This window comes from Manacus vitellinus, unplaced genomic scaffold (genome assembly GCF_001715985.3).
Source record: "Manacus vitellinus isolate BGI_N305 unplaced genomic scaffold, ASM171598v3 scaffold_42_pilon, whole genome shotgun sequence".
Taxonomy (NCBI): Eukaryota; Metazoa; Chordata; class Aves; order Passeriformes; family Pipridae; genus Manacus; species Manacus vitellinus.
In genome coordinates, this window is record NW_021940553.1 from 823,404 (window position 1) to 851,041 (window position 27,638).

General features: G+C 48.8%; 1 protein-coding gene across 1 annotated transcript in view; it reads right to left on the bottom strand.

Annotated features, from left to right (window-relative positions):
• Positions 1 to 4,548: 4,548 nt before the first annotated feature.
• The window catches only part of CTIF (cap binding complex dependent translation initiation factor), a 118,795-nt gene continuing 95,705 nt past the window's right edge, over positions 4,549 to 27,638 (bottom strand). Inside the window, 3 exon segments of the mRNA XM_018078816.3 lie at positions 4,549 to 9,148; positions 10,569 to 10,622; positions 25,125 to 25,280. Coding sequence (XP_017934305.1) covers positions 8,933 to 9,148; positions 10,569 to 10,622; positions 25,125 to 25,280 — 426 coding nt within the window. The 3' untranslated portion in view covers positions 4,549 to 8,932.

The following is a 27,638-nucleotide window of genomic DNA, read 5'->3' on the forward strand; positions in this document are numbered from 1 at the left end:
TACATACAACTCTATCCCTCCCCCAAACGCTTCATCGCCCCCCCAAAAAACAGGACTGCATTTATCTTCAGGAAATCAGCACAAAAGCATGTTTTCTAACAAATACATTGCATTTTTTTCTGCTTGAAAAGAAGAGCAGAGCAGCCCTGCTAACTGGGGGTTGGTTTCTTCCACGAGTTGTAAAATCCAGCCCTGGGGATAGAAGTTACCTTCGCTGTAAAACAATCCACCAACTGGATTTCACAATCTCTGTCGTCTTTCTCTCCCCACAGCAATATTTTTACAGTGTTTGCCCTCAAACCAGTTTTTCATCAGCCGACATGTGTAATTACCACCAGACAGGTTTTGGATAACCCATCCCCTGCTGCAGTTTTTCCTCCCACCCTCATGCTGCACAGCCGCTAACCTACCCTATCTGGACTCTTCCAGACTTGCTTTGAAAGCTCAATTTGACCTCTTCTGGACCTCAACATTTTAAATTATCAAAAAAAAAAAAGACCAGTTTAAAATTTTTTTCTGAGCTTGAAGTGTGCTAATCTGTGGAATTGTTCAAGGTCAGGTTGAATGGGGCTTGGAGCAACCTGATCTAGTGGAGGTGTCCCTGCCCATGGCAGCGGGGTGGAATATGATGAACTTTAAGGTCCCTTCAAACTTAAACCCTTCCAGTATTCTGTGATTTTATGATCAAGGCAGGGAGTAGTAAATGCTGATCAGGATTTATTTTGGGTTTTACCACATGGAAAAAGAAAGTGCCAGTGACAGATAATTTGGCTGTGGTTGACAGAAGGGACCTGGGGAACCCCCAGCTCAGCTGATACCTGACCATGGCACACCAGGTTGATGCTGCTCTCAACTCACCTGTGCGTGGTAGCCTGGCTCCAGCTCCTGCACATCTGATGCCAGAGCATAGGACTCTGTGCCAAAAAAGCCAAGGCTCCTCCAGAGCTCACGATTATTATTTTTAAAGGTAAGAGGGCACAGCTTGTTCCCCACCTCCACCCTCAGGATGACAGCCAGAAGGAAATTCTCCTTGGTGCGAGCATGAAGCAAGAGCAGACAGGATTTGTCCCTTGGACTGGTAAACCTGGGGCATCCACCTATATCTTCAGGCACCTTCCAATTAAAACTCAGGCTTGGTGCTGCTGGTAGAAGTGTGGAAATGGTCTCCATAATCATCCATTTGGACTTTGCACTGGTCCTTGATGCCACGGAACCTCATGGACCATTTTATTGACCTGCCCATGGCAGGCGGATGGAAGTAGATGATCTTTAAGGGCCCTTCCAACCCAAATCCCATTTTGGGATTCCATGATTCTATAACCTCTCACACTCATGCAGACCCTCACGGCAGCCCAGTTCCTCGGACAACTGTATCCACCACATCTCCACCAGTTGTAAAGGTAGGGATCTGCCCCAAGACCTGGTTTCTTCTCACAGCTCTGTCACCGATGACTGATGTGGGGTCACCAGCAGCATCAGCAGGGTCTGTCTGCCCCACCCCACAACTTCACAGAATTACAGAATCATTTAAGTTGGAAAAGCCCCCCAAGACCATGAAGTCCAACCTGTGTCCAATGCCCACCTTGTCTCCCAGCCCAGACCACTGAGTGCCACATCCAGTCGTTCCTTGGACACCTCCAGGGATGGGGACTCCACCGCCTCCCTAGGCAGCTCCTTCCAATGCCTGACCACCCTTTCCAGGGAGAAATTCCTCCTGATGTTCAACTTGAAGTCTTGGCTTCAAGGAGGCCACATGTCATGTATTTGGACACCAAGAATGATATGTGTGGGGCCAGAAATGCTGATGCATTTCCCTCTGGCAGGGTTGGAGGAAGAGGAGCAGAGGCTGAAGCCAGGCCAGGACCATGCAGCGCACGGTAGAGGTGATTTCTCCCATCAGACCTTTGCCATCTCCTGGCATCACTTTCCCCAAAGTGGAAACTTCTGACGGGAAAGCTCTATGGGAAGTTATTGAGAAGGTCTGAGCTAATAAAATCCAAACAATTTGTTTAAATGTTATTGCTACAGCAACATAACATACATCGAAACAAAACGCTTTGTTTGGTGAAAAAACTGGGATGATTTAGGACAGAATGGAATTCTGAAATCTCAGTATTTCTCTTGAGAAGGAGTTAGTATTTTTTCCCATTAGCTCTGTGGCACGGCCATGACTGGTGGGAAATGGCTTTGATCTGGCATGGAATGAGGCATCAGTTGAGCAGCCCATCCACCAAGGCTTTGTCCTTTGCAACACCACTTTACCCCCCTCAGAGGCTGCAGCTCCAAAGGGAGCAGTGCCTTGGCACAGAGGGGAAAGCCAAACCACCTCCCTATAAAGGCTCCATTTCTGGGACCATCTGTCCTCAAGACCTCACGCTAATCTGTGACAGAAAGGATAACCACAGGACTCTCCAAGAGGTACAGGCAGTGTAGGCATCCTGTAAGTGTTTAAATCAATAAAATATAGCCCAAATATCTAAGTACGTGATATTTTCTGCAGAAATCTGTCCCTAGGAATTCAGAGAAGTCCTGAGGAGTAGAACAGACATCAAGCTAAGCTCAGTAGTCATATTGATGCAGCCACACAAGTCTCCAGTTTCATAGCTAAGGATCACAACGTTGGACTCAAAAGGAAGAGGCCATATATTCTTATAGTGTGCATTATTGTTTTACTATCAATGTTTTTCTTGGATCCCAAGCAATAATAATTGAAGCTACAGTTCAGCTGGCCAACACAGCAGCAGTGATGTTACATTAAGCTTACTTATCTTTGTTACCCATTTTGCCATCAGTAAAGCATTTAAAAACTCCCCTTAATATCCAGTACAGGACTGGAGCTGCTGGAAGAAGAGAACATCCTGCATCTCAGCTATTTGCAGGTTTGCCATGTTTTAGGAAAGCCAAAGAAACTTACTGTGAGCCATAGGGTTTCTTTATTTGCTGCTGTCTGGGATTTTGGCAGTCATGAGGAATTCACAGAAATATTCCTGCATCTTGAAAGCTTCAGCTCTGTACGGATGCCCATCCATCTGCTCCAAATTTTCTGTTACTGCAGGTTATTTTCTCATTTAATGTGTCTTGGTGGTCCCGGGGGCCCAGGGATCATCTCTGCTCTTGGCTTCACTGCTCCCAGCCCAACTCCATTGCTGACAAACTCTTCCCAAACCTGGTCCAGATGCTCAAAACCCTGATTTTGTGGAACAGGTCAAACTCCAGCTCCAGCAAAACCTGGAGCTGTAGGGTCTGGCTGTAGGTGGGGGCTCATGATAGGGATGTTTAGGGATGGCTCCTTGGAAAGGGTGGCACATAGTCATTTATGGTAGGTCATAGAGTCATAGAATGGTTGGGGTTGGAAGGGACCTCAAAGCTCACCCAGTTCCACCCCCTGGCATGGGCAGGGACACATTCCACCAGCCCAGGTTGCTCCAAGCCACATCCAACCTGGCCTTCAACACTTCCAGGGATGGGGCAGCCACAGCTTCTCTGAGTAACCTGTGCCAGGGCCTCACCACACTCACAACCAAAAATTTCTTCCCAATATCCCATCTAAATCCTGAATGATCCCAAATTCAGCTTTCTGAGGCTCAGTTTCAATCCCACTATTCCTTAAAGAGGTGGGAGTAGGTGAGGTTTCCAGTGAATGGGCACCATGCTGAAGTCAAGACACGTTGGCTAATGATAGGAATTTTCCCCAAAGCCCTGCTCTCTGGAGCAAACATATTGGATCTGGGAGGGGCTGGCCCCCAGGGGAGTTTGGACATCTGAGATGTTTAGTTGTGTCCTGTGAGCCCATTATTTGAATGAGAAGATGCTCTGGCATAAGGAAAATGAAGAGAGAACATGGGGATTAGAGTGCTGGGGAGGAACATGAATTTCCCTGCAGGATCCTGGTGTTGTTGTCACCCCTTGTTTCACCTTCCACCACTTTTCCCCCTCTTTTTCCCATCCTCAGGCCAGGACAAGTTTCAGGCCAATATATGCACTTCAGTTAGCCAATAATTAAACGGCATGGGCTAGAGAAGGGTTTTTCAGAGGAGACCTCTGAATAAAAACTTTTTAAAAGATTGTTTTCTAACAGGCAGCAGTGGCTTGCAAGCCCTCATTGCTATAGCATTGGGTAAAACTGATGTGATAAATTGAGGGGGTCCTCTAACAGACCTGCAGGCTCAGCTGAGGTACGGCACAAACAGATGGGAACAGGCAGATGTGGAGGCAGAGACAGGAGAGTGGCCCAATCCATCACCCATGGACCTCTGAGCCCTTTGCACTGCTCCCATGGGCTTCATCCTCAACCCCGTGAGAAGTGATGAGGAGCAAGAGGGACCAACTCCACCCAGAGGTGCAGCAGGATGTGACCCAGCATCAGGAGCACAGGCTGAGCCATCCCCTCAGAGCACTTCCAAGTTGTATTTCCAAGCAGAAACCATGAGGGATAATCTTTTCTCCCCTCCCCCCTCCATATTCCTTTTCCTCCATCCTGAACAAAAGGAGGTTCCCTCCCAGACCAGCAGAAGCGATAGCGTGTACCCACAAAGAGATGGGGAAATGTCAAGCTTAAAACATTTATTACTCAGATGATGCATTTTATAGCATACAGTGGGTCTGGATGTTCTATAAACAAAGACTGAATTGCCACAAAGAGTTATTAGCTCCCTTGTTTTAACAGTCTCTGAAATGCTGACAACGATGAGTTTGTGATTTCTCTAGTATGAATATCTAGTCTTTATTCTCCCCAAAACCTTTTTGCTTTTTTTAAAATTTTTTTTTTTAAATTTTTTTTCTTAAAGCGCTTAGTTTAACAAATATGATTAAATTAAAAATGTTGCTTTTTCAAATGCAAATAAATACATTAAAAAAAAAAATTGCTAGCGTTAACTCTGCGTTCTGCAGGACACCACAGCTCCCCTGGCTATTGACAGTGGACTTTTCAACCCTTAGTATAATTTCTCCTGAAAGAATACTGAAAATATCACTGTGACTGTCTAATAGCTAACGCCAAGAAGAGTAAAATTAGTGTAAAGCCATAAAGTACCCAGCAGGGAAATCAAAAAAAAAAAAAAAATCATATTTAAGATTTTGAGTGATTTCCAAGTGAGGGATGTTATAAAAATAAGCATGAAAATAAATCATAAGTTATTCTGACAAGTTTTCTTTCAAAACCATCAATCATGCTAAGAATAGATACTAATTAATCTCCTTCAAGGGAAGGGGGGAACCAAGCAAATCACTTACTTTTCCTTTCTTTTCCCCCACTTCTGTTTCACCTTCCTATACATGAGACTTCTCCAAACAAGGGTGAAATCCCTCATGGGGAAACCAAGCAAGTCACTTTGTGGGTAGCAAAAACCGTCAGTTCGGGAAAGAATTTCACCAGGAATGAGGTGAATTAGATGCTGGGGAATCTGGCAGGGAGTCAGAAAACCTGCCCCGCATCCGAGGGAAAGGGGCATGGCCACGGTGTGGAGCATCACTCCTCGCAGAGGCTTCAGCCCCTCGCTCTTGCACCAGCTCGAGGTTTGGCCCCACACATATTTGGCCCGAAGAGGTTATTCTCCCCCTTTGCTGATGTAGCCACATGGGGACAACGTAGCAAAACCCCACACAGATGATTTTTACTGAGCAGCAAAGATGGAATCTGGCTAATCTGGGGAGACGTAGCTGGTGGCTTTGCACCTAAAAATACACATTGGAGAGAATTACGCTCTTTGGCGACCGTTTCTACACAAAGACAAATAAGGGAGAAAAAAAAAAGAGAAGAAAACACTCTAAGATCCCCAGGTGCTCACCAGGCATCCCAAAAAATATTCCCCAGCGTTGCTCCTCATCAAATGTCCTCGTGGTGCCTCTTCTCCCGACATGGTGCATGATGCCACGTGCCTGCCGGCTTCCTACAGATGGCCTTCAGAAAGATACTATTGGCAGCATGTAATTTTGGGGAAAAAAAAAACATTTTTGGTCAACACTTTTATTCTCGGATATCAACAGAGTGACTGATGTACCGAAGCAGTTAATGGCTGGACGAACCCATGTTAATAGCAGAGATAAATGGCAAGACACCAAAACCAAACAGACTCCACATAAAAGTTCTTCGTTGGGAAAAATCCCAGTGTTGGAAGGGAAAGTCATGGGCCAAGCCTGGCCAGAGGGGGTTGCAGGATTGCCCTGCAATGGGAAAATTGAATAAACCCTCACAGCAGGCAGGGGTAGGGAAACGCTTTAGCAGAAATACTGCCTTGTGGCTTACACTTTGACTCTGAATGCCTCCTGATGCACTGATGAAAATTCAAGTTTTTAGAAACAAAATCCCCAAGTCTCTGGATTTTTCTTTTTTTTTTTTTTTTTTTTTTTTTTTTTTTCTTTCACTACATCCCAAGAAAAAATTCTGGGGGATGTGAGAAGCTGCAGGGGCCGGAGTGGTGGTCTGGATCGCTGCTGGCAGGATCCCTGGCACCCCGACCCATCAGGCTGCGTCCCTGTTATAGGACTTTTCTGCTCTGTAAAAAATAAAAAAAAAATGAAGACAAAACTGGTTTTCAGGTCTTCTCCCAGAAGACTGATGCTGTGCCTGAGCGCACTGCGATGGGTGTTATATCCCCTTCTACTCCACTCCCTGAGAACTCAGGGAGCAGGAAAAAACAAAGAGCAATGGGCACAACCCTGAGCCTTGTAATACTGATGGGCTTTGCTGCCTTAATGAAGTTCATCTGCTCATTAATACTCTCAAACCCCATTGCTACTAATGAAGCTGACCCAACGCAAGGCGTTGTCACCATGCAAAGTTCCTGGGCTGAAATCCACAAAGTAAAAATTCATTTTTCCAGACACTTCCGGTGCACTCAGAAATCATTTTACTGCTTTCTGAGCAGACAGGAAAACTGAAGCTCCCGTTTTCAGCTTGCTCCTCTTGCTCCATGTGCAGAAGAAGCACAGCAGACAATCAGATGAGAATCCAAATAATTTTGAACTCCAGCATCACGACTCCCACCTCTTGCAATGCATTTTCTGCTGAAAACTTCTGCCCTTTAAATTTTGCAGCAAAAGCTTCCTCCCCATCACGTACAGACCAACACATTCATAAGGCACCCAAGAACATACTGCACATCCAAAGAGGTCAGGGTGAAATCTGTCTTCTCTACAAGCCACCAGAAATTCAACATCTTCCTCGGAAAAATGGGTTTGAGCCGCTGTGTTCAGACCCAGCCTGCCTGGTCCGGGGTCCAAGTGCGCCGTCATCGCAGCATGAATTCTCTTATCACAGTAAAGGAAAGTAAATTGAATAATGGGAAAAACCAGGATGGGCTGCCGGCATCGTGCCTTCCTTGGCTCCTCATCTGCTGTGCAGATGGGACGGGGCAGCTTGCACCCTCATTAGGCTTCACTAAAATAAGCACCTGGAGGGATTTAGTAAGTCAAAGTGTTGACAGATGAACAAATAAGGAGACGATCAAATCTTCTTCACAATTTGGGGAGCGATGCAACGGCGTGGTGTTCCTCCGGACCAGCCTCCTCACCCTCTGGGCATTTCCTCACCCAGGTGGCATCTCAACATCATCCCCTGCAGCCACCCTCTCCCTTGGGATGCTCCAGCACGGAGCAACGAAGGGATCCTGGAGCAACCTGGGGATCCCCAAGAAAACTCTGCCTCTCTGAAAATCAGTCACCCATCCCTCAATGACATGGTGCCACTTACACCGACCACGGGACACAGCTTCTCCTGCACACTGCACACCTAGAAACACTGGATAGCATATTCAGCTAGTTAGAAGCCAGGCTCAAAACCTCTATTTTTGGCTTTATCTATTTTTTTCGTCTTCTTTTTTCACTCTTTTGTTTTGCCATACATTGTTTGTCTTCTCTTTGACCGGTCTCCAAAGAAGAACATCAAACCTTCATTTCTCCCTCGTCCTGTACATTATTAGGCCCAACTATAACAGGCCTGGATTTAAATGCATAATTACAACCGTGACAGTAATTACAATAAAGCACTCCTTCAATGGAAACAAAAAAAAAGTATTACAAAAAAAAAAAGGGTTATAGTGGCTGAGGAATAACGGCAACTTGAACAGCAAGAGCCGCAGAATCCCCTTTTTTTAGAGCCCCCAGCTCAGAGAACACATTTCTCAATCCACCAAAGAGGTTACTGGCAAGATGACAGTGGCTATGTAACTTCTGCAGTGGCTTTTGGACTCATTTAAAACACTCCTTCTGCTTCAGCATCTTCACATAAACCATTAGCCAGCTTGTGGGAAGGCATTGCTCTACGCGCCTCCGAGCCGCTCGCAATTGTCCGTTCGACGATACAATAAGAAGAAATTACAAATGCTCGAGAAAAAGAAAAGCCAGTGCAAATAAGAAAGTCGTCCCGCTCTCCGATCTGCTCTTGAAGGGGTGGCGGGTAGGTGGGGGGACACACAGAAAGTCGAAAACAAGAGGAGGAGGGGGGGAACCTAACGCAAGCCCCGCTCGACAAAAGCCATCAATTATGAGCGTCTGGTGTAGTGTGTGTCTGGCTTTGTCCTCCCGAGACATCTGCTGCTTGCTGTCTCCCGCCAGTTGGCCAGGGCAAGGCAGGAGGACGGCGTGAAAACAATGCTAGCCTCCACTTGGATTATATTTTTTTTTTTTTTCCTTTTCCAAATTCTGTGTCTTCTTTCGAAAGCCAAACAATAACCCGGCGGGATGCGCTGCTGCCGCTTGAGCAATGAGTTCAGAAAAGAAACTCCTAAAACAAAACCACGGCGGGGAGGAGGGGTGGCACTTGGCGGCGCGGCTGAAAAAGAAACATGCTTCTCCCTCCCCACCCCACGAACATATTCTCGAGCATGCTGGGGTTTGGTCTGCTGGGGGGGTTTAAATCGGAAAAGCTCTTGCCGGATCCCATCGAGGCGCGTGTCTTCTCCTCGTCCCTTCCCACCCCACCTCGCCCTGCCCCTCAAGCCGTCAGTTTTTGGATGGTCTTGTTGTAGTACTGCGTGATAGTGGGTGTCAGGGGGTTCCAGTTGTTGGCGTGCAGCTCGATGACCTCCAGCAGCAGGGACCTCGTCAGCATGGACTCGGAGGGGCACAGCATCTTGTCGCGTGCAATCGCCAACAGCTCCGTCATCATCTCGGGCAGCTGCTCCTCCAGCAGCCGGCCAGTGCTCTGCAGCTGTTGGGAGAAGAAGGGGTCAGTCGTGGATTATTGATCCCTGCGAGTCCCTTCCAACTTGAGACAGCCTGTGATTCTATCCCTCTATCAATATTAAAACACCCCACTGCCTTTTACAGACACCTCCTGTCCCTCCAGTTCTCCCCTGCGTGGTGCAGGCAAGGTTAAAGGCGTCGTGGCTTCTGAAAACCAAAACCACCCAGCAGCAGCAGGCTCCAAGAGCTGAGCATGAAGGGCGAGGTTTTCAAAAGCATCAGCGCCGGGCTGCAGGAGGAGTGTATGGTTCAGCTCCCACTGACTTCAAAGGCGGCAACGCTGGATCTCTTTTGAAAAAAAAAAAAAAAGAAGAAGAAAAAAAAATCCCACCTAAAAATCACGCTATTGTCAAAACAAAGTGCAGGCTGTGATGTGGTATTCCTGCCTTCTACCTGGCCCTTCATTTACTCGCTGATTCACAGCTCCCAGTGACTCCCAGTCATTAGCTGGAATAAGCAGAACACTCCTGTGTGCATAACAAATCCTGCTCCACCGAGATCTGCATTTATACCTGTTGTGCAGCTTTGCTGAGCACAGCCAAGGGCTTTTTCTGAAACAATTACTACTTGAAGAGCCTCCATGGAGCAGCATAAGCCTTAGGTCGTTCCACAGAGAAGGTCCAAGCTTGGGGTGGACAGTGGTGAGTCCCCCAGCATGGAAGGCTCCCCAAAGCAGAGCTCCCCAAGGTTTTCACCTTAAAAAGTCAAACCCTTCTCCTAGGCTGCCTGTTGCTTAGCTGAATTTTAGCCATTCAGGCTGCAATTTCAACTGCTCTCTGCAAGGAAAGCATCTATCCCCATGGGCCAATCACTTCCCAAAAAAGTAACTAATGAAACTCAGCTATATTTGTACCAGCATTTCTCTGAGAAACTGCTGCTGAGCAGTGCAAACCTCTCATATGAGCAACAGGACAGCTTTTGCTCCAATACAGGTGTTTCTGTGCTTAAAAAATTAATGGAGGGTGAGATTTGAAGGAAGGAGGATGATATAATTTTGTCATGGGACCCCAGCTACCAAACTTCTTGAATCCATTTACATGTACCAGGAGTCCACTGACAGAGCCTCAAGGGCCACCTCTTATCTCACCATGATGTCTTTTACCTACTCTGTTTTTGTGACACCCCAACTAGAGTCCTGAATCCAGCTCTGGAGTCCTCAGCACAGGAGGGACATGGACCTGCTAGAGCAAGTTGTCCCTGCTCTTTCCAGAGGGGTGTTGGACCAAATGACCTTTAAAGATATCTTCCAACCCTAACCATTCTGTCATTCCATAATTCAAAGAAACAACACAGCTGTTTGGGTCTGTAAACATCACACATGCATGGCCAAGGACAGAAGGGGTAAAGCAATGAGGATTAGGGCAGATGTGCAGGTGCCTCCCTACCTCCATGGAGCAGCAGAGCACAGCATCTTCCTTCACATCCTGAGATTGCAACAACTGCAAAAGAGAGAAGAGAGAAGTAGTGAGAAACCCATGACCTCATCACCCTCTTCCTCCTCTTCCTCCTCCTCCCTTATGACCATCCTTGCATCTCTCTTCATGCAGCTTGGCTTTTGACTCCTTTCCAGGAGGAAAGAACAGGAAATCAAAAAGAGGGAAGAAAAGAGATTGTCCACACAAAATTTTCAGGTAAACAGCGGCAAAACACAGGGTAAAATTTAGATTAACAACTTTCATAATAAATTTTGTTCAGGTTACAATGCTTTGTTTTACCCCAAGGTGGGCAATGAGAAAGCACACTCATTTCACACACACAGTGACTAAATGCAACCATCAGTCAACAACACTGGAGCAGTACAGACCTGGGAGCAGCTCTTTGGGAGGGAAAGGCTCTGCCCAAGAGGCAGCCACCCACCACCAAACCTCCCCATCCCCATGGGGATACTTTGGAGAGCCTAAAAATTACCTGATAGGAAAGTTTTACATCCAATACACCCTAATTAATATGGCTCCTTCTAGGCTGATTATACAGTGGTGCAGGTGCAAGGGGTGCCAATGAAACTAGGGAGTCTCAGGTGCACCAACTCCAACCCTGCTCCCCATGAACTCTGTGTCATGAGCTCGCAAGCAGCAGCAACTTTCAATAAAGACCCAAAACGTTGCTGGGCATGGCATGGGGTGGCACAGGAAGATGCTCATCCTACTTGGTTCAGACTCAGGTCGTGCAGTGACAGTCAATGTCTCTACCTGACAGCAGCAAAGTGTGGGACCTCAGCATGACTCACCCCACAAACCTTGAAACCATGAGCAAGGACTCTTGAAATGGGACCAAAAATACACATTTTTCTTTGTTTTCATCTTTATGACAAGTACTGGCAACGCTCAAGGCCATGGCCACTTCCATCTCATCACTTTGGGATGAACAACGCCTGATGGCCCCAAGCTAATCCCTGCATGCAGTGGGGAGCTGAGTGCATGCACTAACCACTGAGAAAAAAGGAGAAAAAAATGGGAAAACTGGCTTTATTAGTTTCTGAAATTCATTAGGCCAAGGCAAACTTCAGAAAAGGAGTTGAACTGATTAAAACTGCCCTTATAAAAGTCGCTCGGCATAACTGAACGTGCTCCAAAGTCACATCCTTTAGCTAAAATCACAAATTGTGATTCTCAGCCTTATCATCTCTCCTTCCCACTCTTGTTTTTCCTTGTTTCCTTTCCTTTACAAATAAACGCCTGTTTGTTTACCAGCTCCACAACGGCTGGAAAATAGCTGGGGAAAAAAGAGGTAATGCAAGGAATTATCATTGCTCTCAAGAGTTTTGTCTTCAGCCTCTTCTGTACTCGGCAGACAGCCGTTCGTTCACTTTGAAGATGATGTTTACAGCATCTCCATGAGCATGTTGTCCACTGGTTTTATCTCACGTTAGCCAAAGGTTCAGCCAGGGTTTTCGAGTCGTGCAACAGTATTTTCTTCCCTCCTTTCCCCCACCCCAGTTTATCTTTCTGCTGAGCTGGTTGGAAACTGTTAGTTAAGCCCAAGCCACATGCTCTGAGATAAGTTCTCAAAAACAGTTCACAGATTCTTCACAAAAAACCGCCCATGAGAATATTTTAAACCTAACACTATCAAGGAAAAAAAAAAAAGAAAAATAAATTAGGGAAAAATATAAACAGGAGTAGTCCAGAAATTCCCTCCTGGGGTATTTAGCTCATGAGTGTGGGACGAAGCAGGGTCACAAATAAAATACATATTCACTTTTCTTATTTTTGCTGCTCTTTAGTAAAGAACATAATATGAAAACTCAAGCATGAAAAAGGAGTTAGGGTTGATTAAGAAGGTCCAGCTCCAGCCTATCCTCTGTTGTGGTCTCCTCAATGATCCTGCTCTCAGTGGAAAAGCTGCAACTTCACTTGGGCTTTCCTTGTTCCATCTTCCCACCTGCAGGATTGGAACACACTTCTCTACCTCAAAAGGTGTTTGTGAGGATGAATATGTCACTGTCAAGCATTTGGCTAGGAAATTACAGTCTTACCTACCTATGATGAAACAGAATATATCCTACCCCCAGCCCTGGGCAGGCACCCTCTAACTTCATCCTTGCCCTCCTGGACCTCACCTGATGTGACTCGGCACGTGCTCCATCTCGTCCATCAGGGTACCACTTACTCTACCTTGTCCATGGAGACACCATGTACACCACCTTGTCCATCCAGGATGTCCTCCATTGCTCAATCACTCCATTCAGGCACTGTGTGCCCCACCTCATTCATCCAAGGCACCACGTACTTCACTGCTCCACCCAGGTACCAAGAGATACCAGTCCCAAGCGCCGCAGGTGAGCCTGCCTGTGACATGTAGGCTGGGGAGGCCCACAACCTGCCCACCAAGCCCAGGCACATCCCTGTGCAGCAGAGCAGGGCCCACCACTCAGATCTGGTGGTGCTCTGGGGAACGAGAGTCCAAATCCATGGCCACAGATGGTTGTCAGCCACCTGCATCCGTGCAACGGACCAAAGAGTGAAGGATCAGAAAGGTGTCCCTGTTTCTCTGCATGTTCCTGATCATGTTTCTAGCATGCTGGGGTGCAGGCACTAACTATCTGCTGCTGATCCCTGCATGATGGGGCAGGAGGAAGCCTGGCACAGGCAATGAAGCTTGCTGACTGGAAGGACCATGCTGGTTGCTACCATCAACCTCTTCACCCATCCATGACGACTTGCATGTGTTTCTCAAAGGGTGTTCCATCGCCACCCACGGTGCCCCATGTGAGCACCAGGCCACCCCAAAGCACCTGGAGCTTGCTTCAGCATTTCCCAAATTTATCTGACCCCTGAGTCAGCCCTGATGGGGGCTGCAAGAAAAAAATGGTGCAAATGGTTTGAGAGGTCCAGGGAAATCCCAGCCCTGAAGTACCGGCACTTGTGTGACCACCCAGCCAATTGCATCCATCGTTCACAACCTAATTCATATTTGCTTACAATATTTTAAGGTAAACACGCTATACCCATTAAATTAGCACTCCCACATTGGAATTATTATTTATTTAACCATTTATAGCTGCTCCTCCCTGCTGCATGCTACAGCCCAACTCCCACCACGGGCACCATCCCTTCCCTGTCTACCAGGTTCCCACGTGGTTCAAACCGGCCACCGAACGTGGACGAGGGATTTGAAAAAGGAGCATGAGGCAGACAACAGGACAGGTGAGCTGAGACTCACATGCTTCTCGGTTTAACCTGTAATCATCCCCCGGGGGCTGGGGCTGTCTGAGAGAAAAACTTCCCTTTGCTCTCCAGCCGGTTTCCCCCGTACGGGGCGAAGCCGGGCAATGAAAGCAGCAGTTCCTGCTGGAAAGCAGACAAAGAGTCTGCTTGATTTCCTAAGAGAAGAGGCTGCATGCCAGAATCTGCCCGGCCAGTCATATAATACCCAGCCTTGGTTGCGAAAGGCTTCTCACTTTTGTTTCTGGTGCTGGACTGGCTGCTCTGCAGACTGGTGGAAGATATCGGGCGCCTTCCCTTCTGAATTTCTGGGTCATGCTGAGAGATGAGCATCGGGCAAGGTCTTCTGCAGGGTCAGTGCAGTGGGCTTAGGGTACTAAATATTTGCATAAGCAACCCATAAATAAATTTTAGGGTCTTCTCCTATAAGTGCTATGTGTGGTGGGGGAGTTGCAGGGTTGCCTTGCAGGGTGGCTCTTGAGTGCAACTGGTTTCCATGACGTGCTACTGGTACCCACCTTCCCTGGCCTCCATGGACTCAAAACCTGCTCTTTACATCTTTGCAGAGGTAAGTATCATAAGCCACATGGGGTGGGCATGCAGTGGTAGTTGAAGGACCAAAGAAACCCCAAAACTACAGCTGTGCCTCATCACAGACAGAACCAGCTTGGTCCTCCTGAACAGCAATGGATGCATGTGCAAGAGGTGCAGACCACCAGGAGCAAACCAGAGAGCTGAGCTGATGGGACTCACCCCAAATATTTGGGTTTATTATCTGCTTTCTGAGATCACCTGGGCTGCAGAGAAGCTGAAGTGCTTACCTGGTGTTCTCAGGGGTGCCCACACCGCAAGGAGGACAGGAGAACCTGCCCCACCACCCCTTATCAGCAAACCACGCAGGTTCAATTGTGTTCTTCAGCAATTCCCCCCCAGGACATGGAGTGGGAGCAGCCCAACGCATACATTACCCTTTCCAGCTGCAATGATACTTCTCCTGCACGGCACAGCACTAATTACTGCGTATGATATCGCTTGCAAAATGACACATAAGCGACGCCTGCCACTAACTACCCCTCAGAACGCCGTGTTTTCTGATGCTTCGGCGATGACTACAGCGTGAGAGCATGGAAACCTTGGAAATACCCACTGAGAGCCATGGAGAGGCCGGGGAGAGACTCGGGGAACGCCGGACTGACCACAGCCCGCGCGCCGCTCGCCCCGGCTCCCCCGACGGGCATCCTGGGTTCATCCGTCCAGGTGGCAACACGCACGGACACCCAGACAGCCCCGGGCAAGGAGCTCCAGCCTCCCAACCACTCCACGGTCCCTGCCCACAGGAATGCTTTTCATCTGCACCTAGGTCACAAGGAGGTGCCTGCCAGTATTCCCCCTGGGAGCGTGGACCACGGCCACAGGGGAACCAACCAGCGCGCTGCGAACGCATCACTCGGGGGTAGTAACCAGCTCACAGGTGCGAAACGAGGGCTTATAAGAAAGATGGGGAGAGAGCTTTTAGTGCAGCCTATAATGAAAGGACAAGGGGTGATGATTTTAAACCAAAAGAGGGGAGATTTGGACTAGATAGACAGAAGAAATTACAATGAGGGTGAGCCTGGCACAGGCTGCCCAAAGAAGCTGTGGCTGCCCCATCCCCGGAAGTGTGTGAGTCCAGGCGGGATGGGGCTTGGAGCAACCTGGTCTAGTAGAAAGTGTCCCTGCCCATTGCAGGGGTTTGGAATGAAATGGGCTTTAAAGGTTCCTTCCAGCCCAAACAGTTCTGTGGTTCTATGATTATCCCCTATAACCAGCAGTGTGGTTAAGGTGCAGGGTGTGCTATGCTGCTAACATGGCTCTGCAGGCACTCTTAGTGCTCTAATGGACCACAGCTGGGGAACTCCTGCCCCCAAAACCTCCTGGAATCCCCACAGTCTGCTGGGTGGGTCCTCCTGGGAGCACAAGCCAGTTCTGCTGTGCTTGACGGGTTCTCTGCAGACAGACATCAATAGCAATTTACTGCTTTTCCAGTGGCCCCTTATCGACCTACTGTCGCAAGCCTTTAAGGAAGATGCCTGAGATAAGATCCACGGGACTAAATGGCTCTGCATGGGGAGAGTCACGCACTTCTCCGAGCTACAGGCACTGCTACAGCTCTGCTTTTCTTACTGTCACAAGGCAGGGGGTGGTGGAAACAGCCAGGACTGAGGAAAACACAGAGTACAAACATGGGTGTGGGGGATGAGCAGTTACAAAACACTCCACCAACAGGCCAGCTTCAGGATTTCTACAATTTGCTCCCATCAGAATATCAGCTCCTTGACCCAAGACATCAGAAGGTCAGCTGAGCTGATCCTGTGCCCATCAAAAAGCTGTGCCAGTGCCACCCTCTTGAAAGGGGTACCGAGTCCCTCTCCAGGAGAAAGAGAAGCCAGATGGAACCTTTTTCTAGAGAAGAAACAAGTGAGCACCTTTAGAAGTCCACAGGCATAAGTCACATCTTCTCTGCTCATCCATTTGATGCTAAGGTTGCCCTAATACAAAGTTTTGGATAAAATCTTTCCATTATGAAGCTGTCTGTGCTGGTCCCTGTATGAGGCACAGGCTCTGCTGTGCTCCAAAACGTGACTTGTTGGGATTTGAAAACACAGCTGAGCTGGGAGAGGCAGTCTGTGTCCAGCTGCTTCCACCAGCAATGGTGTTTCTCTCCATACACCCTTCTGCTCATGCCTCTCTGGGGATCTGGGAAGTCTTCAAGCCTATGGATGATGCACAAGGTGCCACCAGCCCGTGCTTCTCATGGTGGGATCCTTCTTCCCAATTGCCTGATTGAGGTGTTGTGGTCTCAGCCTGGGTGAGAACACACTGACAGCAACTCTTGCTACTCCATTAGGAAGAGGTCACTGCTGATCCCCTAAGCAGCTCCCCAAATGAGGTAGCACAGGGGGGAAGGACCCCTGTGCTGGAGCTGCTTGTGCCTGCATGGCTGCCTCAGAGCTGTGTCCATAACAGGCACTTTCCCTAACATATCTGGGACAACTTAAAGCAGTTTTGGTGGCACCAACTCCTTTTACAGTGATGTGTTCCTCTCAGCTGAGGAGGAGACTTCTGTTCTCCTATTACACAACCAGGACTCCCTGGGTGGAGGGTAAGAAGAGATTAGTTTGTTTATCGCACCGAGTAAACCAAAATGTTGGTTATCCTCCTTGTCAGGCTCCTGAGGAACTCAGAGATACTTAACAGCAAATTGAATTAAGGCCAGAGGAACAAAATCCTGTACCCAGTCGTGGGAAACTCCTCCTACTCCTTTCCACTGTAGACAAGGGAAACCATGAAACATGACTCTCTCTCCCCGGATCTGGAACGGCAGAAGGGATTCCAGCGAAGATGGAAACCATTAAGAGGCAATTAGTGGAGACAATGATGAAGAAAATCTGGTCACTCATCAACCCAGACACTGCAATCCAACAGTAGCCTGGTGGTTACACATCCCCTGGCTGGAGGTGGACCTCCAGGACCTGAAGGTGAGTGAGGCAGACGAGCAGAGCCACCCAGTCTGGGTGCACGGGGAGTTCGAGCCACCCAGACGACCGGCTTCATCCTGCCCGGCTGAAGACATAATAACCCTGGGAGAGGAGGATGTGATCTCATCCCAAGGGTCCCGGGGAAACACAAAACATGGAAAGAAACAGTGGCGAGACCATCGTGCTTGATTGCAGCGGGCTCCACCCTGGCTGGCCGGAGGCTCTCCGCTTTCCTGGCTCTGCAGAGGGAGAGAGCGCATGGCGGCAGACGCAAATAGTTGTGTTTACATCCCATTGAAAGGGTTTTTGGGAACTAACAATGCCTGGTACGGAGGGTGAGGGAGAAAAACAAAGCCACGCGAGGAGGAGGGACCATCCTGTGAGATGGTATCTAGCTTCGTTTCTTTATCTGCCCAAATTGCTTCCGCTGCCTTCTCCGTGGGTCCCAGAGAGAAAAGGGTGGCATTTCCCCTCCCCTATTTGAAATACGCCACCACAGTTTTAATGCTGGGACTAGAGAAGTCCTGTGGCTTTCCGAGAATATGTTCCTGCACATAAAATACTCAACAGGGTAGCTGGGCTCGAAGGCCTTGGGCAGCCCTCCTTGGTTTGGCCTTCCCTCATCTGCTCCCAAACAACGCCCGATCTCCTTAAGCCTGCCCTTTGACCAAAATGACCAGGATTAAAGGAAATTTGGTGCTTCCCCAAGTAAGCTGCATTCACAGGAGTGTTTTTGCCAGCACAGCTATGAGGGTCTACGGTTGTGGGAGCTTTTAGCATGGTTATTTACTTATGTACTTATGGCAAGGCAGGTGTGGAGGTAGAGGGACATCCAGCCCAGCCTGGAGCATGGTTCTACAGACAGTCACCCATCTCTGCTCTTTGCAGACCCCTGCTCCTGCACTCTACCTCCTGTCATGGCTGTGAAGGTCCACATCAACCCACAGATTAGCATGCTACACTTGCTCCAAATCCCAGACTTTTCTCCAAGCTCTTCCACGTCTTCAACCCTCATCTTCTGGATTCCCAAGATATTTCCCCACTTGTTGCTCTCCTCTGCTCTCCAATCCTCTTCCTTCATGTGTCTCTGACCCCTAGTCTCCTTTTTTTCCTGCCCCTCTCTGAAATCCCTTCCCTCCCATGCCCACAGCCCTCACCCTCTTCCATTCTTTCCCCATACAAACCACTTCCCAGTTTGTCCCAGTCCCACTGGACTGGAGACTGAACAGTTGATTTTGGCAGAACCAGACTGGGGGGGTACCAAAAGGGCACTTCTATGAGAAAATAAGTCTTCTTCTCCATAAATGACTTATTTTCTCTTCAGATCTGGCCTCGTGGAGCTACCTGGGTGGATAGCGGCCTGGGGTCAAGATCCAGCCCCCTTGGTGTCTTTGCTCATTTGATAAAGCAAAAATTCTGCTTCATTCTCTGACTAGGAAATCAATGTTAAAAATCCTAGCATCTCATTATACTATCAAAGACCCTTTTTTCGACTCAAAGGGCTGATGCTTTTTAAAAAGTGAGAGTGATTAAAAAAATCCAACACAACCCACGTTAAAAGATACAATTTTCTTTTCCAAACAGCACCACCCTCCTCGCTCATGACTGCAGCCAGGAAGGTTTTCCTTTCTCTTCCTCTGAAGGAGACAGTGAAAAGGCAGTGCCCTCTTGAAGTTCAGACGTTAATTACTGTGTTAGAATATTTTGCTAAATTACACAGCATGGCCTCGGGAGATAACAGGCACTAAGAGAAGGGAGGGGAGTGGATACCCGTCTACATGCTGCACCGCAGACTCAGACGTGGGGGGAAGGCAATTAGACGGGGAGTATTTATCCTCCCTGCACCACCACCCCGAGGCTTTCAGTTAGCAGCATGTACCCAGCCAGGGAAGCGATGGGAGTGTGCCAAGATTTTAAACGATGCTGAAATGGGACTGTCTCTGCCAACCAGACTGGAGGTAGGAGACAACTCCTGCAGAGAAGCAACTGTCCTGCCTGCTGCCAGCCTGCCGGCTCTGATCCCTGCTGTTTCACGGCTCCTGGGAGCTGCCCTCAGTCCCCAGGGTTGGTAGTAAGACCCTAAAAGCGCCTGTCTTGGGTCAGGTCACTGACCCAAGATATCTCTTGGGGATATCCCCTGCATACCCACCTAGCCCCAGCAGCAACAACCCCCTCAAGCTGGAGGGATCTCTGTGAATTGATCCTGCAGCCACAGCCTCCCGCAAGAAGGAGTTCTGCAGCTTCCTTAGTCTTTCTCTGATGAGCTGCTTCCTGGGGTTTGCTCCTGTTTGCCCCAACAGCCCTGTCCGATGCACCTAGGGGGGCTGAGAGTGGGATGGTGCCACAGCAGGGCTGCTTCCTGTCACCCCTGATATCCAATCCCCTTATATCCAAGCGAGGACATCATGGGTGGACAACAGGATGGGAAAAAATTTGGGCCAGATGGTTGGGCTCAGAGGGTTGTAGCTACTGGATTATAACCCAACTCTGAGGGCCAGGAATGAGCAGTACTGAGGCATGATTCTGGGACCTGCCCTATTTAGCATCCTTACCTGTGGCAGGGAGGAGGTGAGAAGCACAACCTTGTGAAGTTTGGAGATTTAGGGGTTGGGGATTTCGAGATTTGGGGATGTCCTGAATGTGCTCAAGGAGCTGCCATCCAGAGGGACCTCAGTGGGGTGGAGGAAAGTGCCAAGACAAAACTTAAACATTCAACAATAAATTAGGCCAGTGCAGGACAAGAGGACAGGGACATGGGCAAGGGGTGGGATAGGATTATTATGGGAGGTGAGAGCAGGCAGAACCCACCCTGTGTTGCCTGCCCGTGGGACACCAGCCAGCAAGGTGCCTTGAGGGGACAATAGTGGCATTGCCACCTGGTATCTTCTTGAGCTAAAGTCCCCCAAGCCAGTTTTTCCACCTCCTCGCTCTGTTGCCATAGGCAACTGCTCAGGTTACCTGGCTGTAAAGGTAGGTGTGGCTGCTACATGGCGTCATAAAAATAAACAAATGCATCCAAAGCAGCACTCAGCACCAACCACCTTGGCTGGAAGTGGCTGCCCCTGGCAGGGGGCTGGCAGGAAGGTGGCAGTTCCCAGCCCCAGAGGCACCTCCTGAGTCAGTGTCCCATCAGCATCCACTGAGGATGAGACTGAGACACAAGAGGAGCCAAACCTCCCAACACCACTCATTTGTCCCGGCTCCTACAGAGCCTGGCCATGGCTCCACACTGGCTGCCAGCCCTCCTTCCCTGCAGACTTCAGCAATCACCAAGAACTGGGCTGGGTCTCTCAGGATCCAGTGCTAATTCTTCTCCCCAGCAGCAGTGAGGGATGAATCAGGGAGGTCACTGAGCTGGGGTGGCCCATGCCCACCCCGCTGACACACACGCAGCCACAGCAGCACAGAGCTGGATGAAGAACAGCCAGCTCCAACTCTGTTTAATAAAGAGCTAGGGAAGGCAAAAGTGGTGACAATCAGTGAACAATAGATGGCAAGTAATATTATTTATTATCTCTACATCTTCAGTAGCCACGGGGCACTTCTTGCACCACGCACAGGGCTCTGATGGTTCAACTGACATTTGCTGCTCCCTTGTGTTAACCCCTTTTCTACATTTTGCTGACACTGCCAAAGGCCATGGTAAAGAAGAAATATGGCCAGGCTGCAAGAACCAAAGTCCCTTGGTTGTTCTCCTGGTTTTAGTTGGTTTTGGGGGACATGCAATGTGAAGAAGTGTTGGAGCAGGGCTGAATGTGGTCCCCAGGGTTTGGACATGGGGCACAGGCTTTGGGGCGGCAAGGATGTCAGCATGTTCACTCCTCACCTTCCTGGAAGGGCAGAATGAGATGTACAGGGACAAACTGAGAGTGGTTTTCTGAAGTAAAGTGAGGCCTGAGTAAAGAAGGCTATAGGAGAGCTGGGAGGAGACAGTGGAACTCCCTCTTGCTGAGACCATCATGCACAGGAGCCAGGACAACTTCCCAGAACTGCTAAATCTGTTTTCCTTCAGACAGATAAAAGACCCATGAAGGAATATCATCCTGGAAGATGCCACCACTGCTCCTAAATGAGAAGAGCCAGGTCGGGAAGCAGGCAAGGGCCAGGCCCACAGTGCCCTGGCTGCAGCACCGCCATTCCCAGGGAAAGCCTTTATCCCAGGAACAATGCCCTTTTCCAGCTCACCCTCGATTCCCCGAAGCTCTGAGGGAAGAATAGGAGGAAAGCTCTTTTATTTCTTTTTAACATCTCTGCTTTGTTATTCTTTTCACAGGCTTCCCAGATTTGATGGCTGCAATAGTCCTCTTGTTCTCATCTGCAAAGGGCTCTCCTGCTTTCCCCGATTGTCTCCAATTCTGATCTTTGGGTTCACCTTGGGGATTCATTTCCCTTCTTCAACCTAAAATACGCACTGTTCCAAGAATAAAACCGTGTTTTGATCCAAACCATCATTCAAATTCACTGTGCTCCATCAAACCATTTGGATGGACCACCTTTTATCTCCCTTAGTAAACCATCTCTTTGCCTAAAATCCCAACGCTGACCCCACCAGGTGTTGTTGTGAAGACACTCTCCACCTGTACAGATCTCACCCCAAACCCTCAGAACAGTTCTGGAAATTAAACTTATTGTTTCTTTGGGGATTGAGCTCTCAGGATATGCAGTCATGGTGTTGGATGTGGCAGCAGACCCTTCCTTCTCCCCCCACCCTGTTTTCCAGCAGTTGGCCCCAGTGATCCTCAGGTCCAGAGGAGGATGTGGCAGAGCCCTCTGGGATGGGGGCTTGGTGTGGACCATGCTGGTATCAAGGGGCACAGCCACTCCCTAGGCTCCCAAAACACAGCCTGGGTGAGGTGGCAGCTCTACCCAAATTTCTTTTGCTGTCATCAGACACCCATTCCTCTGTCTGACATCAAACACAGTGGTCTGCCTGCTTCCCCAAGTATAGAGACGAGCATTGGTTCCATTAACTAGCAAACCCCAGCATTTATCACTCCAGCCTCACTTCAAATGAACTTCTCTTTTGATTTTTTGGGGTCTTTTTCAGCCCACAAAACCAACTGATCCACATCACTCAATAAATAGCATTGGTGTAGTCACCCAACGCCCCAGTCACGTCCCCAGCTCCTCCTCAGCCAGCACGGATGTCCTCACTGCCATCCTCATTCCCTCCCTCCCAGCTAATGATGCTGTTAATGAACTTTTATTCGGGGGGAGAGGAAAGGAGCTGGAGAGAGGAAGCTTTGCAGGCAGAAGGGAAGAGACATTCCTGCCTCAGTCATCAGGCAACTTTCCCCTTCCTCTTGCTCACTCCCTCGCTGACCTTTGGCTGAGTCTGCCAGAGCTATAAAGGAAAAGGGAAAAAGGAAAAAAAAAAAAAGAGAAACTAAAAAGCAAGAGGAGCTGAAAGGACAGGCAGAGGGAATGATGTTATCTTACCTCTGCTAATGATTTCTGGTCAAAGGATGGGTGGATGAAGGCAGAGGGAGCTGTGCAGGATTGTGGGCAGCACAGAAGGGTTTTGCTGGGGGATGCCCAAGGGGGAAGGAGTCAGGGATGAGGGGCTGAGACTGTATATGGGGACATACATGCTGATCAGCAGAAGGAGAAAATACCCATGGTGCGTGCTACTGCACCTTGTGAATCTGTCTCAAGGTATGTGGAGGTCCAAATCTTACAGGCTATGGTGACACCCCCTCCTCCCTTGGCACAAAGGCCATGTGGTTCATGGAGCTCACCAAGAGATGAGAACTCTGCACAATTAGGGACTTTCCACACCCCCATGGAGCACCCAGCAGGGCCAGCCTGTGCAGATGCCCCTGTCCTCTCCTGGGTGCAGCTGGAAGAGCCCACCAGCTCCTTGGTTGTGTCTAGAGCCTGGCTTTGGTTCTGGCAACCATCTTGGAGCCTGGCACCTATCACTGCTGCTAAATAGGTGATCCTGTTCCCCTGGGCTGGCCCTGTGCACCAGGATTAGCTGACAGCATCAAAAAACAGTGGCAAGAGCCATGGAAGAGGAATAGCATGAGTCAAGGTCAGAGCACTGCAGAGTGAGCAGTCACAGATCAACCATTTTGGGGCAGGAGTGCTGGGAGAGTCAGGCTCACCCATGTCAGCTAAGCTAAGAGTCTTAGAATCACAGAATGGCTTGGGTTGGAAAGGACCTTAAAGATCTTATTATTAAAGGTCATCTAGGAAAGTCATCTTCTCTGACAAAACAACACCACAGGGACAGACCTGTCCTGCTAAGGAACAGAGATGTATTTTTAAGTGCAAATTTATGCATGACATCTTGATATAATTAGTAAAGTCTTATTATGGAGCTGCCCTGTAGCAAAAAATATCCCTGATACATGAAATTCATATCCCCTCTGCTCACCTCTAGATCACCACCAAGTCCCCACATGCCAGAAAGGTGACAAGAGGGACTGTGATGGCACGGCAAGGGCAGACAGGAGCAGGCAGGGAAAAATCCTGGTAGAATCAGGACTGGGTTGTGTCACCAGTATGATGGGAAGCAGAGGGAAACGGGGACTTTGCTAGACGTCAAGATCTTCCCTGTAAGGTGACACATACCTCTGTGGGCAGAGATTTTGGGGAAGTTTGGCTATTCTTAGTGTTCCTGATCCACCTCCTCCTCTGGATATGTGTGCCTCATCACGATGCCTGTGCTCCTCCTCACAGCTACAGTCACCATCTGTGAACCCTACCCACAATATTACCAACAAGACAAAACGTTTATGGTGTGTTTGCATTCAGAGAAAACTTCCCATGCACGTAAAAAAGTCATCACCAGCACTTTCTTTATCCCCCCCCTTGCCCGAGGTCTAGCGGAGAACTTATTTTACAGCGAGTTATTTATGGCCTGACAGAAGCACCACTGACAATTTGAGATTCACAGCTCCAACCCTGGGGAACGAGACGGGTTTTTCTGAGAAAACCTTCTACAGGCAGCAGCAGGAGGCAAAACCATCTTTAAAACAGGATGGGGGGAAGCCCTCTCCTCCTCTACTGAACATTAACACTTAAGCTGTCTCTTCTGAACATACTCACTGAGGTTTCTGCCACCACCCTGAGCCGTGGGGAAGCTCAGGGTCTGACTTGAGCTCATCAGGAGCTCAGGGTCTGAAATGCCCTCAACGCTGCTGACAGGGCTGGGTTTCTTCTTCGCTAGGTGGGGAGTAAGGGCATAAGGGACTTAGTTTCTCTCCCTCTTTCCTCCCCTCAGTCTGCCTCATCCATTCAGGTGGCTTCACCTGCCTTAAGAAGCTTTTTAAGCCGCTTAGGTGGGGAGGTGGGGATTTTCACAACTTCGGGATTTGCAAACTCAAACACTGGGTTTGCCATCCCAACTGTTGGTCTTTGCAAACCCTCGGACAAAAGGAGCACGTGCTTTAATTATTGTGCTTTAATGATCAGAAACACAACATGGAGGAAGAGCCAAGTATCCCTGTAGATGTAGGTACCTTTGAGGTGAGAAGTGTTGATGCTAGCAAGGCAAATCTCTAGGAATCATAAAGCAAACACGGGATCCTAGAATGGCTTGGGTTGAAAGTGATTTTAAGGATCATCTTGATCCAACCCCCTGCAATGGGCGGGGACTTCTCCCACCAGACCAGGTTGCTCAGTCCAACCTGGCCTTGAACACTTCCAGGGATGGGGTAGCCACAACCTTTCCACTGTCATCTACGAACCGTGGGCATCTCCAAACTGCAACGTGACAGCTTGGTGGAGAAGGACAAACTCTGAAGGCATTTACCTCCCTGAGGCAGGTATAGATGGGGCAGACCAGGACTCGAAAGGGCTCTCCAGTGCTGCTCCTCATGGTCCCGAAGACTTCACAGAGGAAGGTGATGAAGCCCAGCCAGCGCTCCACGTCCCGCTGCTGCAGCTCCTCCCGCATGGTGAAATCCTTCTGCAAGAGGGACAGAGACAGGAGGCTGCATCAGCAAAACCACATCGCCACGGAGAGGCAACGGCTGTCTAAAGAGAGAATTAGGAGGAAACTGAAACTCAGGGTGGGGGGAGGAAGACAGACAGACTGACTCTTTGGTAACAGTGGGGAGGTTACTCAATGCACGTGGAGTGGCTGGGGTTTCAAAACAGCAAAGCCTCCAGAAGGCAGGTACTGTAGAAATACCACCAGCTCCTGCAATAGCTGCCATGGCTTACACTAGAGCTGGTGTCCCCTGTGCCCTGTTGTCCCTCTAGGACAGACACAGGGACTTTTTTTCCATATGCACAACCAAGACCTTAAATAAAATGCAGGGGAAAAGCTGGTGGCCACGCTGGGCTTGGTGATCCAGGTGGACCTACTCAGCCCATTCATTCCAATATCTTCAGCAGACTCAGTGTCTGGCCAGGAACATCCTAATGGTCTGGCTGCTCGCTGGTGTCTCACAAAATAATGGCAGAGACTGGCTCCCTGCCCAACCAGAAGATCAGGGCAGCCTGGGCTTGGCATTAAAAGGTCACCCTGCTCCTGAGCTGATGGTTGCTATGACTAAGGATTATCCCAGTGACGTGATTTATGGATCAACATCAGGAGGAAGCATGCAGGGAGATAGATGCCTACCCATCAGTCCTCCAGCTGGGGAGAAAACAGGGGTTTGTCCAAAGGCAGGATGTGAAAAGGGACGTTTGTGTTGGGAGTGTGTGGCAAAGAGCATGGGACAACACAGAAAAGCAAATAAAAACCTTTCTTGAGGATGGCACAAGGGAGTGCATCGTGCTCAGAGTCAAGAAGGTTTCCCTGGGCTCTAAGTGATGCTGCAGAGCTTCTTGAATGACATCCCATGTGACTCTGCTTGTCTGTCTCCATAGTGACCTTTCCCTGGTACTAAAAATTAGTAGACACTAAGCAGGGGAATATTAAAGCAGAGGACAAGTTCGTTCTCCACACCGTGTGTTCCCAGGGTGGGTTTCACAACATTTGAAATCCAGCAACTAAATAAATCATCCTCTATCTTTTTCATCTGAGTTTGTTCCTCCTGCCTGAGACAGAGGGCCTTGCTGCTGCTCTCTGCAAAGCCAGGGGAGATACAAAAGCCACCACAACAAAGTTCACCCTCGTGCCCTGGACAAGACACAGGAGATCTTTCATTTAGAACAAAGGTAAGTGAAGCAGCTACTAAAGAAAGCCAGGCAAAAGCACAATGATTATTTTCATGACACAACTTCATGAACAGAAAATCCAAGGCAGGAGCTATTTATATGTTGCATTACAAAAGGAAAAATAAAATATGTATTTGCATATGCAGGAAAAAGACTTGTAAAATAACGAAGGCACTTATTAGCCAAACAGTGATGACTAATTCCTCTCTACACCCATTTCCATAAGTGAGTTGCCCAACTGTGTCTGCGACTCCAGCGTCAACCTGCAGCCAAATCCTGTTGGGTCTTCCCAGACTCTCTGGGGGAGTTTGCAGAGTTCATCCTTTCATTATCCAGCCAGTCCCTGGGCAGTGATGGAGGAGTTATTTGCCAGCTCAAGTTATCATCCCAGAGCTACCAAATTACTCATTTTGGAGTTTTCACTTGAATTTTAATGCAAAAAAGAAGTCAAAGAGAAATGATGCCCTGAATTACTGAGAAATTAAAAAACCAAGCGAGAGCATTCCATGCCCCTCATCTGCCTTGTCCACCGATAAAGTGGAGGAAAAAAGCTCCCTTTGAACCCTGGAGCATTTCCTTGATACTCTGAGACCTCTCCGTCCCCTGGCACTGTTTCCTGCATCTCATGCAGCATTCCACCCAGCTCCAGCCCCCAACCCATCCTGCCCCCAACACTCCCTGTCCTGCCTGGGAAAGTCCACACTGATGTACCTGGGGAGCTGCACTGTATTTTGGGATCCTTGGGGCATGCTGGGAAATTCCTAGCAGCTTGGGATAACTGCATGGGCTCTGTGGTCCAGGATTACCGGGAAAGAATAAAAACCACTGCAGGAAACTCTCCCCCTTCCTGTTTCTGCCTCAAACACAGTGCCCTGCTCTGCAACCTTGCAACAGAGAAAACCGAGACTTCAACATTTTCTCTTAAAAAAATATTTTCTGTAAAAAACCCCAAACAATCAAACCAACCAACCCCCTAAAAATTCCATAAAACAACCAGCAAACCAAACCAAACTCATCAGGCCTGGGATGGGAGCTGGGCAAGAAGGGAGGTCACCACTCATCACTCTCTTTTTATTATCCTGTGGGTGATGCCACTCAGCAGAGACATGAATGAACAAACTGCCCCCAACTTTGCAGCTGAAGAAGACCCTTGTAAAAG